The following is a 14552-nucleotide window of genomic DNA, read 5'->3' as shown; positions in this document are numbered from 1 at the left end:
AACTGGATCGATCCAGTGGCAGATCCAGCACCGTGTTGAAATCCCCCCCCCCAATTATCAGGCCACCCGCCTCCAAATCTGGAATCCGGCCCAACATGCGCCGCATGAAACCCGCATCGTCCCAATTCGGGGCGTATACATTGACCAGCACCACCCGCTCCCCCTGCAGCTTGCTGCTTACCATCACATACCTCCCTCCGCTGTCTGCCACCACATTCGACGCTTCAAACGACACCCTCTTCCTCACCAGGATCGCCACCCCCCGATTTTTCCTCAATCTAACCTGATCCGCCACCTTCAGGTGCGTCTCCTGAAGCATGGCCACATCCGTCTTCAGCCCCCTCAGGTGCGCAAACACGCGGATCGTTTGACCGGCCCATTCAGTCCCCTCACATTCCAGGGTTATCAGCCGGATCAGGGGGCTACCTGCCCCCCCCCACCCCGTTGACTAGCCATTACCCTTCCTCAGTCCGCCACGTGCCCGTGCCCCCCGCTGAGCCCGTTCCCCACAGCGACAGACCCCCATCCCGACCCCCTCTACATGCTCCAGCTCCTTCTTGGCCATTCCAGCAACAACCCGATACCTCTTCTTCCCCCCCCCCCCCCCCCCCCCCCAAGCTAGGGCCCCCCTAGCTGCGTAACCCCTCCCATTGTACTTCCGTAAGTCAGCCGACTCCTGCTGATCCCGGCAGCTCCCGCCACCCTAATGACCCTCCCCAGTGCAACACAAACCCCCCCCCCCCCCCGGTGCCAGCCCCGCCCACTCTGGGAGGCCTAGAATCCGCAGGTTCTTCCGACGGGCGCGGTCTCCATCTCCTCTATCCTCGCTGACCACTTCTTGTGGAGCGCCTCATGCGACTCCACCTTCACTGCCAGGCTGAGAAGTTCGTCCTCGCTCTCCGAGGCCTTTTGCTGAAGCTCTCGGATCTCAGCACCCTGAGCCGTCTGGGTCACCATGAGCTTGTCCAGGGAGGCCTTAAGCAGTTCCAGAATCTCTGCCTTCAGCTCTCTGAAGGAGCACTGAAGCAGATCCTGCTGCTCCCCTGCCCACTGCTGCCATGCTGCTGATTCCCCGCCCCCCGCCATCTTGCCTTGCCTGCCTCGCACCTTTCTCTGCTCCAAAGCCGATTTTTTGACTGCTCCGCTCCTGGTCCAGGCCATCCACCGGTGGAGAATCTTAGAGGAAGTGTTCCCACACGAGGAAAAGTCCAACCAGTACCGCTGCGGGCCCTTAAAAGAGCCCAAAAGACCGAAAATAGCGGGAGCTACCGAACGTGCGGCTTAGCCCCGCATCACCGCAACCGGAAGTGGGGCCCCCACATGACCACATGTTTTGGTCATGTCCGAAGCTTCGGGGATTCTGGCAAGGATTTGCCGATGTCATGCCCACGGTGCTAAAAACGAGGGTGGCGCCGAGTCCAGAGGTGGCGATCTTTGGAGTGTCAGAAGTCCTGGGTGTCCAGGGGGCGTGTGAGTCTGATGTTTTGGTCTTTGCCTCCTTGGTAGCCCGGAGACAGATCTTATTAGCGTGGAGGGACTTGGAGCCCCCGAAATCGGGGGTTTGGATTAGCGACATGGCTGGATTTCTCAGGCTTGAGAAAATTAAGTTCGCCTTGAGAGGATCAGTATTCGGGTTCGTCCGGAAGTGGCTGCCGTTTATCGACTTCTTCGGGGAAAACTAAACTGTTAGCAGATACAATAAGGGGGGGGTTTAGGGAATTAGGGGGGAATAGGGGGAGTTAGTTTTGTTTAGTTCAGTTTAGGCAGGATCAGCAAGAGGAGATGGAGGGACTTTGGGAATTGTGTGTATAAGCTATGTTGGCGGGGTATGGTTGTTGGTTGGGGGGGTGTTACGTACTAAATTATGTTTACATTTGTATTTGAATCTTTTGTTGTTATAAAACCACAAATGCCTTAATAAAATGTTTGTTGAAAAAAGAAGAAATAAGTGATCATGATGTCCCCGACGGGCAAGGCGGTGGAGGTAGTGGTGGCGGTGGAGGTAGTGGTGGCGATGGACGGCGAGAAGGCCTTCGATCGGGTGGAGTGGGGCTATCTATGGGAGGTGCTCGGACGGTTTGGGTTCGGGGAGGGGCTGATGAATTGGATCAGACTACTGTATCAGGCCCCAAAAGCCAGCATCAGGTCGAACAGAGTAGTGTCAGAGTATTTCAGACTACATCGCGGGACCAGACAGGGTTGCCCACTCTCCCCGTTGCTGTTTGCGTGGCCATAGAGCCGTTGGCGATGGCGTTGAGAGCCGCAAAGGGATGGAAGGGAATGACCAGGGGTGGGGTGGAACATAGGGTCTCTCTCTATGCGGACGACCTGCTCCTGTACGTGTTGGACCCATTGGCCGGGATGGAAAGTATACTGGAAACACTGGGGAAGTTCGGTCAGTTTTCAGGGTGCAAATTAAATATGGCCAAGAATGAGATCTTTGTGGTGCAGGCAAGGGGCCAGGAGAACAGACTGAAGGGGCTGCCATTTAGGCTGGTTGAGGAAAGTTTCCGGTACTTGGGGATACAGGTGGCGGGAGACTGGGGCAGGCTGCACAAGTTAAATTTGACCAGGGTGGTGGAACAAATGAAGAGGGAGTTTCGGAGATGGGATGCACTGTCGCTGGCGGGGAGGGTGCAGACTGTAGAGATGACAATCCTCCCTAGATTCCTGTTCATTTTTCAATGCCTCCCAATCTTTATCCCACAGTCCATCTTCAGAAGGATTAGCAAGATTATCATGAGCTTTGTCTGGGCGGGAAAATCCCCGCGGGTGAAGAAGGCGATGCTTGAGAGGAGCCGCAGCGAGGGAGGGCTGGCATTGCCGAGTCTGATCAACTATTACTGGGTGGCTAACATTGCCATGATAAGGAAGTGGATGGTGGGTACGGGGTCCATCTGGGAGCGGGTGGAGGCGGCTTCGTGCAGGGGCACCAGTTTGGCAGCCCAGGTCACGGCTCCCCTACCGCTGCCGCCGGCCAGGTACTCCACCAGCCCGGTAGTGGGGGCGACCCTGCGGATATGGGGCCAGTGGAGGAGGCATGTAGGGGAGGTGGGTGCATCTGTCTGGGCGCCAATATGTGACAACCATCGGTTTGCCCCCGGGAGCATGGATGGGGGGTTTCGAGCATGGCGGCAGGCGGGGGTGGGGAGGGTGGGCGATATGTTCCTGGAGGGGAGCTTTGTGAGTTTGAGGGGCTTGGAGGGGAAATTTGGTCTGGTAAGGGGAAACGATTTCAGGTACCTACAGTTGCGGGACTTTGTCCGTAGACAGGTCCCATCCTTCCCATGCCTCCCGCCAATGGGGATCCAAGACAGAATAGTCTCTAGAGGGGAAGGAGGAGAGGGTAGAGTCTCAGATATTTATAAGGTGCTCATGAAGGGGGAAGAGTCCCAGACGGAGGAACTGAAACTCAAATGGGAGGAGGAGCTAGGCGGGGAAATGGAGGACGGGCTGTGGGCTGAAGCACTGAGTAGGGTAAACTCGACCGCAACATGTGCCAGGCTTGGCCTGATTCAATTTAAAGTCGTTCACCGGGCCCACATGATGGTGGCTCGGATTAGCAAATTATTTGGGGTAGAGGACGCTAGGTGCGCAGGAGGACCAGCGAACCACGTACACATGTTTTGGGCATGTCCGATGCTTAGGGGCTACTGGAGGGATTTGCGGGGATCATGTCCCGTGTGCTAAAAACAAGGGTGGTGATGGGTCCAGGAGTGGCAATTTTTGGGGTTTCAGAGGACCTGGGAGTCCAGGGTGAGAAAGAAGCCGATGTTCTGGCCTTTGCTTCCCTGATAGCCTGGTGACGAATACTATTGGCATGGAGGGACTCAAAGCCCCCGAAGACTGGGCTATGTCTTTCGGACATGTCGAGTTTTCTGGGTATGGAAAAAATTAAGTTCACCTTGAGGGGATCTGTACTGGGGTTCGCCCGAAGGTGGCAACCATTCATCGACTTCTTCGCGGGAGAGTGAGCGTCAGCAGGGGTGGGGGGGGGGGGGGGGGGGGGGAGAGAGATTAGAGTAGGAGGGATAAATAGGCGGGTAGTGTTGATGGGAGATGAGCGGGCTTGTGCAGTATGGTATGATTGAAGTATTGATTCTACGTTGATGTTTGCACATTTTTGCCTTTTTTTGCTATCTTTTTGTTGATGTCTGTAACTGTTTACAATGCCGAAAAATACCTCAATAAAATTGTTTGTTTAAAAAAAAAAGAAGAAATAAGAGAAGGTCCTGCTGCAGCTGTACATTTAAATCACAAGTTGTACATTTATCTAAAGAGCCCCATAAAGTTTTACACTGGTCTGGGTGGAGAGATAGAATTTGAGCTGTTGGAAAAAGCCCTGAAGAGAGTCAATTCATCCTTGCCTTGTGCCAGACTTGGCTAGATCCAGTTCAAGCTGATCCACAGGGCCTACATGACGGTAGCCCAGATGAGCAGTTTCTTTGAGGACATGGAGGACAGATGTGGGCAGCGTGGGGTAGGCCGGCGAGCCAGGTAGATATGTTTTGAGCATGTCTGAAATTGAGGGAATTCTGGCAGGGATTTGTGGACGTTATGTCTGAGATCCAGGAAGGAAGGGTAACTCCGAGTCCAGAATTGGCAATATTTGGAGTTTCGGAAGATCCGATGTTCTGGTCTTCTTCCTGGTGGCACGGAGATGGATTTTGCAGGGATGGAGGGACTCGGAGCCCCTGAAGTCAGGAGTGTGGGTCAGCGATATAGCAGGGTTTCTCAGTTTGGAGAAAATTAAATTCACTTTGAGAGGATCAATTCAAGGGTTCGCCCAGAGATGGCAGCCATTCATAGATTACGTCAAGGAAATAGAATGTCAGCAATAAGGGGGGAGGGAAAAAGGGGGGAGAGGAAAATAGGAGGCATGGCAATGTTACAACGGGACAGAGAACTTAGTTTACCGTCAGTTAGGGAATAGAGCAGGGGGAGTAAGGGGTGTTGTTCTGTTGGTTGTTTTTTACTTTCTTTCCGTGTGACGGCCCGTGCGGTTGTTTAAGAGATGTTAATTAGTAGACTGAAAATTACAAATGCTTCAATAAAATATTTTCTAAAAAAAAGTTTTACAAAGGTGAGAAAAATTTGAAAAAGTGTTTCAGAAGGTGTGAACGATACCCTTTGAAAGTATAATAAAAGCTGGATATTTTTTAATTTACAGGATATGTGAAAAGATATTTGTGGAGGCACCAAGTTTCCAGTAAGTTTTCAATTAATAAATTGCTGTTTTTCTTGTAAACATGTTATTAGGTCTTGCAATAATGTCATTAGGTTTAACTTAATGTCATTTGTTAACCAGGGCATCATCAGAAACTAATAAACCAGTGGCGAAACTCTGCTGGATCACATTTCTACTGGCAACAGGTCTGTTAAAATAAACTTGTTATTTCGAAAGATTCATATATGTTGAGAACTGACTTTGTATTTTAATTATGGAGCTGTCCAAACAATTCATTGTAATAAAGGCATGTAATAAAGGCAATATTACAATAATCATGGGGGATTTCAATATGCACGTGGACTGGGAAAATCAGGTTGGCAGTGGATTCCAAGAAAAGGAATTTGTGGAATGTCTCAGTTTTTTGGAGCAGCTTGTGACAGAGCCTATGAGGGAACAGGCAATCCTGGATTTGGTGATGTGTAATGAGGCAGAGTTGATTAGGGAACCTTAGGTAAAGTAACCCTTAGGGAGTAGTGACCACAATATGATAGAATTTACCCTGAAGTTTGAGAGGGAGAAGCTGCAATCAGATGAAATGGTTAAATAAGGGTAACTACAAGACATGAGGGAGGAGCTGGCAAGAGTTGATTGGAAAAGGAGCCAAGCACAGAAGACGGGAACAGCAATGGCAGGAGTTTTTGGGGGTTATTTCGGAGGCACAGCAGAAATTAATCCCAAGGAGGAGGAAACATGCTAAGGGGAGGACAAGGTATCCATGGCCGATGAGGGATGTCAAGGACAGCATAAAAGCAAAAGAAAGCATACAAAGTGGCGAGAATTAGTGGGAAGCCAGAGGATTGGGACACCTTTAAAAGTGAGCAGAGGACAACTAAAAAAGCAATAAGGGGGGAGAAGATGAAATATGAGTGCACGCTAGCTAGTAATCTAAAGGAAAATAGGAAGTGTTTTTTCAATATATAAAAGGTCATAGAGAGGCAAAATAGACATTGGACCACTGGAAAATATGGCGGGAGTAGTAATAATAGGAAACAAAGAAATGGCGGAGGAACTGAATAGTTACTTTGCATCAATCTTCACGGTGGAAGACAACAGTGGGATTCCAGAGCTCGAGGAGAATCAGGGGGCAGAGGTGAGTGCAGTGACCATCACTAAGGAGGTTCTGGGGAAACTGAAAGGTCTGAAGGTGGATAAATCACCTGGACCGGATGGACTACACCCTAGGCTTCGAAAAGAGACCGCTCAGGAGATTATGGAGGCATTGGTGATGATCTTTCAGGAATCACTGGAGGCAGGAAGGGTCCCAGAGGACTGGAAAGTGGCTCATGTAACACCGCTGTTTAAGAAGGCAAGAAATTATAAGACAATTATAAGAAAAGCAGAAGACAAGAAATTATAGGCCGGTGAGCCTGACTTCGGTCATTGGTAAGATTTTAGAGTCCATTATTAAAGATGAAATTGCAGGGTACTTCGAAGTGCATGGTAAAATAGGACTGAGTCAGCACGGCTTTGTCAAGGGGGTGTCATGTCTGACAAATCTGTTAGAGTTCTTTGAGGAAGTAGCAAAGAAGTTAAACTAAGGAGAACCAGTGGACGTGATCCATTTAGATTTCTAGAAGGCCTATGACAAGGTGCCGCATAGGAGACTGTTAAATAAGTTAAGAGCCCATGGTGTTAACATAGAACATAGAACGATACAGCGCAGTACAGGCCCTTCGGCCCTCGATGTTGCACCGACATGGAAAAAAAACTAAAGGCTATCTAACCTACACTATGCCCTTATCATCCATATGCTTATCCAATAAATTTTTAAATGCCCTCAATGTTGGCGAGTTCACTACTGTTGCAGGTAGGGCATTCCACGGCCTCACCACTCTTTGCGTAAAAAACCCACCTCTGACCTCTGTCCTATATCTATTACCCCTCAATTTAAGGCTATGTCCCCTCGTGCTAGCCACCTCCATCCGCGGGAGAAGGCTCTCGCTGTCCACCCTATCTAACCCTCTGATCATTTTGTATGCCTCTATTAAGTCACCTCTTAACCTTCTTCTCTCTAACGAAAACAACCTCAAGTCCATCAGCCTTTCCTCATAAGATTTTCCCTCCATACCAGGCAACATCCTGGTAAATCTCCTCTGCACCCGTTCCAAAGCTTCCACGTCCTTCCTATAATGAGGCGACCAGAACTGTACGCAATACTCCAAATGCGGCCGTACTAGAGTTTTGTACAACTGCAACATGACCTCATGGCTCCGGAACTCAATCCCTCTACCAATAAAGGCCAACACACCATAGGCCTTCTTCACAACCCTATCAACCTGGGTGGCAACTTTCAGGGATCTATGTACATGGACACCGAGATCCCTCTGCTCATCCACACTACCAAGAATTTTACCATTAGCCAAATATTCCGCATTCCTGTTATTCTTTCCAAAGTGAATCACCTCACACTTCTCCACATTAAACTCCATTTGCCACCTCTCAGCCCAGCTCTGCAGCTTATCTATGTCCCTCTGTAACCTGCAACATCCTTCCGCACTGTCTACAACTCCACCGACTTTAGTGTCGTCTGCAAATTTACTCACCCATCCTTCTGCGCCCTCCTCTAGGTCATTTATAAAAATGACAAACAGCAACGGCCCCAGAACAGATCCTTGTGGTACGCCACTCGTAACTGAACTCCATTCTGAACATTTCCCATCAACTACCACTCTCTGTCTTCTTTCAACTAGCCAATTTCTGATCCACATCTCTAAATCACCCTCAATCCCCAGCCTCCGTATTTTCTGCAATAGCCGACCGTGGGGAACCTTATCAAACGCTTTACTGAAATTAAAAATTGAAACTGAAGTTAAGGGTAAGATTCTGGCATGGAAAGAGGATTGGCTGACTGGCAGAAGGCAGAGAGTGGAGAAAAAGGAGTTTTTTTTCAGGATGGCAGCCAGAGAGTAGTTCCTGAGGGCGAGGAAAAACAGCGGATACACAATTGCCAAATTGGCATAACACCAGATTTAAAAAGACAAACCCAATTAATTATGAAATATGTGCACTTGAAATCAGGTCATTGGGCAGACTGAAGCAGCAGACCAGATTAAATGCAGACTAGAGATCTTTGAATAAAGGGAATGAGATGTTTGATTTAAATCACTATTGAAAAGCTACAGGCAATTAGAGTGGCTCAACATTGCAGTAGATGTTTGAAAGATTCCTTTCTATTCTGCGTAAAATTTTGAGAAGATTTCCAGCTTGTATATCGTGCTCTTAATCTTCAACAGCGCTGGTTATAGCTTTTCATGAGTTATGGTCAAAAATTAAGAAAATAGTCCTTGTACTTTCAAAGAGAATATAGTATAACTGCTGACCAGAGTAATGTTAAACAGAGATGAGACTGTGATACCAGTCAGTGGTACACAAACTTTAAAACAAATATTGAAAATTTAAAGAGATGATTTATATCTTGTCATTAAAGACCCAATTAACTTTCTCAACTATGATTTATGACCTCGTAAATGGTACATTAACTGCACTTTTTATGCAGACATTTTTGGTAATAATTTCTGAAAGTAAATATGTAAAGTAAAAATAACACAATAGGGTAAAACTAAAGTTATGGCGCCCAAGTTCTTCTGAAGACTAAAAATGAAATAATACGAAGGCCCATATTTTACGCTTGCCATTATCTTGTGAAGCTGATAGCAACTTTGGGAGCCTGCCCATGTGCAGTTATAATAGGAGATCCAGAGGTTGCTGTCATTGAATCTCTGCTCCTTGACAGTGTACACTGTTGAATTTTAGAAATCGCTGAACTGATGAGAACTACTTCCTTTTATACTGCAATGTCGCTGTTAAGCCTGTCTCCAAACAAAATGTGCCTTCTTAATTAGGTGTAACTGGGTGTTTAACAGTGCACCAAGTCATAACTAGTACTGAACAATCTCTCTCAGATTGTAAAATAAATGTTATATTTGTATCATGTCAGTTTTTTGCATTCTGATAATTTCATTGTTTTTGAAAAATATTTTAGCTTTCTTAAAATAAATTTATAGTACCCAATTCCTTTTTTTACCAATTAAAGGGCAATTTAGCATGGCCAATTCACCTGAAACCTATGCACATCGGATCGAACCCGGGTCCTTGGTGCCGTGAGGCAGCAGTGCTAACCACTGTGCCACCGTGCCGCCCTCATATTTTAGCTTCTCTTGTGGTATGGATATTTTTTCTCTCTGTGATTTATAAAAATTGAAGGATAATCATTTTACTTCCTACTTTACTGTCTGAGATTTCTTCCGTGAGATTGGCTGTTTAATTATATAATTGCTGCTGTAAGCCTAGAAGGTCCCTTGACATGGCACCAGATGTAAATTTAACATTTGAAAAGGTGGAATCCACACCATAGAAAATACTAGGTCTTTGTAGACAGCTTTCTTTGAGGTTAGCTGCGAGTGCTAACTTTGTGGCTGACTGCAAAAATCTGGACCTTACAGTCAAGATGAAAAGTGGAGATTAGACTGATGTTTCAGTCCATCAAAATCAATCAGGTTGTTGAAGAAAATTACTCATGTATCAGTGGAATTAATCGTTTTCAATTAATTGAGTGCAAAACAGTTATATTTGATTAAATAATAGCACAAATAGTTTGTTAATTAATGTAGGCAAAAACAACACAAAGATGCCTTTTCCACCAACTGAAATGATATCAAGAGCGGATAAGCATACGCCAGTCTCTACAGGGTGGACCGGGTGTGCATACAAAACCGCTCCTAGCATTTTTTCAGTCGGCAGCATAAGTTACAGTGATTTGAAAATGTACTTTATGCATGTTGATAGAAGCATGATGTATCTACTGTTTTATGTTGAAGTCTGAAAGCACCTCTCAGAATTAATTAATTTTGTACACAATAAATGATAGCCATTCTGTGTCCCACAGAAAGCTTTGAAAATGAAATGAAAATGAAAATCGCTTATTGTCACAAGTAGGCTTCAAATGAAGTTACTGTGAAAAGCCCCTAGTCGCCACATTCTGGTGCCTGTTCGGGGAGGCTGGTACGGGAAGCTTTAGATAAATAATCAGCCAATCTGTTGTTTAGAATTGGAGGGAAGAATGGTGAGTTGAACAACTCTCTACTATTAGAATATTGCTATGGGATGAATTTTTAGCTTCCATATGAAGGGATAGGCAAGATCTTGGTTTAACATAGATGTGTCTGACAGTATGACACTCCCTCAGTGTTGCACTGGACTGTCACCTGGTGTAGAACTCAACCCATAACCATTGGACACGAAGACTAAAATGTCACCTACTCATCCTCGCAGATATGTAAATGTGAAATAAATTAATATGAATTAATATTAAATTCTTCCACTAAGGTGATGAGGAAAAGATGAAGTGAATTAGGTAGCATTACAAAGTTTTTGAACAAATTTTTCCTAAATTTAAGATTTTGCAAACTGACGTTTTTCTTCAATTAACATTCTGTTTTGATTGTCAACAACAGCTAAGTGGCTTTCTAAAATGGAAGTTGGGATATTTCTGTTCTAATCCTTCCAAAATGGTAATTTATGAAGCATTTGAAGCAATTTCCTTTTGATGTAAAGAAATTCAGTGTGAAAACAATTTCCTTCCACAAGAGGGTAGTGTTGCATCTCCTTTGTTCACATCATTTGGTAAATGTGAACTTATTGTGGGCAATTTGTACACTGTGTGTTTGCTTGAAAACTAAGTTCAGTTGGAAGTTTTAGTATCTTTTTAAGGTACATTGGTGATATCCATCACAAAATTTTTAGCTTTTAAGATAAATACAAATAGATTGATGGGTGTGATAAATGCTTGGTAAGTCTGAGTTGTCAGTGTAAAGAATAGCCACCATCAAAATGTTTGTGTGTAGAAACTGTATACCTTAGCCCGTTTTACTAATACCGGTTTTCTTTTTGATACAGATTTTAAATCTCTAAACAATTATCCAATACTACTTCAATATTTCTAGAAACTGTTCAGATTTATTTTCTTACATAAAGATACTAGCCATCTGTTTGATTTATTTAAACCACATGATATGTGGCTTCCCTCTCAGATGCACTAATATAATTTTGGTTCTGTGGGTATCAGGAAAACAAAAGACCTATTAAATGGTCTTGCAAACAAAAGTATATTGTTCTTTTATCCTTATTCATGTTCATTTATAGTTCAAAAGTAATGAAATGGAACAAAGCAAACTAACCTTTTGCTTTTGTTACTATTTGCATTCTGCTTTCAGGAAAGCTGCTTCAGATGGAAGATGACCTTGTGCTCTCTTTCCAGTTGTTGCTTTGTGTCTTGGAATATTTCATCAAGATCTCACCCTCTGCATTGATTAAGGAACCGTACAGTAGGTTTTGAAAATAACAGTGGAAATCAAATTCAGTTGCCATTTTTTAAATGTAGGCTTTGATTAACTCCTGGAAAGCTTAAATTTGGAAGTGAAATATGACAGCTGCATATAAATTATGTATCATTGCAATTGGTTCTGTCTTAATTGACTTTTCGCAAACCTGAGTATTGTGCACGCAGTTAGCTAATGCAATTTAAATTATAATCCATAAACCTCCCAGATGGCAGAGAGTAATGAAGCCAAATTACTAGTAGTTTCCAGATCATGAGCAGAGCTTTCCTGTATAACTTTGCTTGTTCATTTCACTGATTCCTGATGAGTGCATGACAAAAAGCTTCAACAATATATATTTTTTCAGCAATGTTTATAAAATATAGCATTTTAAGGAGTGTGGGACAAACAGTGCAAGCACTACTTCTGGGTTGAAATATGCCATTCTTGGCCAAATATAACAGTAGCATTTCTTGCTGTCTTGATTACATTATTTATTTTCTCGCACTTTAAAAAAAATAAACGTTTTGTTGCATGATCATTCATTCAGATGTAAACAGTAATGTATATAAAGCCAATACACACGGTATAACTTTCATAAACAGCCAGATACTAACCTATTCTCCGCTCCCCCCGCACCCAGCTCTAACATGTCCAGGACCTTAAAGAAAGAAATTAATGGTTGCCATCTCTAGTAGAACCTCCCTACCGAGCCTTTGGTGGTATTCTCCAGATGCAAGATCGACATCAAGTCTTCCATCCAGGTTGATGCCTTAGGTGGTTAGTGGGATCTCCACTTGAGAAATATACACCTCCTGACTATTAAGCAAGCGAAGGCAAAACATCTGCCGGAGTCTAAAGCCCCAAATATTGCAACCAGCGAGCGCGGTTCTAAAGTTCTCTGCAAAATCTTGGGTATTGTGTCAAAAAAGGAGGCCCAGTATCCAGTAAGCCCAGGACAAGACCAAAAGGCATGCGTGCAGTTAGCCGGTGTAAGTGAACAGCGGTCACACTTGTCTGGCACAGGATGAAGTGGAATTCACACCGTAGAGGGCTTCTCTCCAAACCTCCTCAGTAAGCCCAACCATCCATAATCTATTCAAAGGGGCAGGATCTGAAGATAGAATGAAGCTGTACAGATTAGAAATTGACCCTCTGTCCCTGCTGTGCCAAGACCAGTACCTTTTCTAGCAGGGAAGAATGAGGGGCCAAGGGGAAGGATGAAACAAAACTTGGTGAGAAATCCCAAATTTGAACAAAACCCCAAAAAAGACAGATTGTATCTGCCTGAGAGTTTTTCAAGGCTGGCAAATCTTCCATCTGGGAATAAATCCCCAAAGTGTACTAGATCTCTCCCTTTCCAGGACCTGAAAATGGATCCAAGCCCGAAGGCACAAAGAGATAGTTGTCACATATCGCCAAAACTGCTTCCAAATCCTGAGGGATGAAATCACCACAGGGTTTGAGGAAAGATCTACTCGGGAAAAGCGCAGCGGTGTAGTAATTATGGCATGTAGGGTTGAGGCTATGGCACACGACCTTGCCATCTACTCCATTTTAATTTTGGATCACTCAGCCATTGTAGGATTTTCTGCAGCCCAGTACAACAGGAGATTCTGGAGAGCCAAGCCTTCCGATCCTCTATCTCTCTGAAACAGATGCTGCGGACTATGGGACATTTACCTGCCCAGACGAATGCCGATATTAATTTGTTGACCGTAATAAAAATTGCTTTGGGTAAAAAAAAATGAGGATACCTTGAAATAAGAACAAAAACCTGGGTAGCACATTCATCTTGACAGTCCAATCAGCTAGAGTCAGGTGGAGGTTATTCCACCTGTAAGTCCATTTTGATCTTGCTGATGAGGCTTGAAAAGTTCAGTTTGTGCAGTACGGCCCAGTTATTGACCACGCGGATCCCCAGATATCGTAAATTAGAGAGCGAGAGGCGAAACGGCAGTGAATCAAGCTGAGCCTCTCTAGCTGTTGAGGTCACCGGGAAAATCTCACTTTTAATGACGGTTAATTTATAGCCTGAGAATGTGCCAAATCTTGTGAGTATCTTCGTGATGTTTTCTATTGAGGAGACCGGATCCGTGATATATAAAAGTAGGTCACCTGTATATAGTGAGATCTGGTGCTCCTTCCCCTCTCGGTGTATTCCCCTCCATCCCTCTGACGACCTCCGTGCTATCGCCAGAGATTCAATGGCCATGGAGAAGAGCACTGGAGAAAGGGTCAGCCCTGTCTAGTGCTCCTTCCTAACAGAAGGTATTCAGAGGAGGTCATATTTATGTGGATGTTGGCTTTCGGGTACATCAACAAACCCAGGAGGAGAATTTGGGGCCAAAACCGAATCTATCCAAGATCTGAAAAAGGTAGTTCCACTCCATTTGATCAAATGCTTTTTCTGCGTACAAAGATATTAGAATTTCAGGTTCCCGAGCAGATGAGGGTGAAGGACAATGTTCAAGCGGCCCAGACATTGGCCGATCACTTTGATAAAGCCTGTCTGATCCACCAAAATTATATCTGGAAGACATGTCTCTATCCGGGTTGCTAGAACCATTGCCAGTATCTTAACATCAGTTTTACATAAGAACTAGGAGCAGGAGTAGGCCATCTGGCCCCTCGAGCCTGCTCCGCCATTCAATGAGATCATGGCTGATCTTTTGTGGACTCAGCTCCACTTTCCGGCCCGAACACCATAACCCTTAATCCCTTTATTCTTCAAAAAACTATCTAACTTTACCTTAAAAACATGTAATGAAGGAGCCTCAACTGCTTCACTGGGCAAGGAATTCCATAGATTCACAACCCTATGGGTGAAGAAGTTCCTCCTAAACTCAGTCCTAAATCTACTTCCCCTTATTTTGAGGCTATGTCCCCTAGTTCTGCTTTCACCCGCCAGTGGAAACAACCTGCCCACATCTATCCTATCTATTCCCTTCATAATTTTAAATGTTTCTATAAGATCCCCCCTCATCCTTCTAAATTCCAACGAG

At 44.9% G+C, this 14552-nt stretch overlaps 1 protein-coding gene across 1 annotated transcript in view; it reads left to right on the top strand.

The window, feature by feature from the left end:
* rb1 (retinoblastoma 1) overlaps positions 1-14552 on the top strand; it is a 477115-nt gene that overhangs the window by 89383 nt on the left and 373180 nt on the right. Inside the window, exons 5-7 of the mRNA XM_038802634.1 lie at positions 5171-5209; positions 5309-5373; positions 11443-11553. Coding sequence (XP_038658562.1) covers positions 5171-5209; positions 5309-5373; positions 11443-11553 — 215 coding nt within the window. The remainder of the gene's footprint in view (positions 1-5170; positions 5210-5308; positions 5374-11442; positions 11554-14552) is intronic.

Source organism: Scyliorhinus canicula, chromosome 7, assembly GCF_902713615.1.
Source record: "Scyliorhinus canicula chromosome 7, sScyCan1.1, whole genome shotgun sequence".
NCBI lineage: Eukaryota > Metazoa > Chordata > Chondrichthyes > Carcharhiniformes > Scyliorhinidae > Scyliorhinus > Scyliorhinus canicula.
Note: the sequence above shows the minus strand (reverse complement) of the source record. Positions and strands in the feature narration are given on the sequence as shown.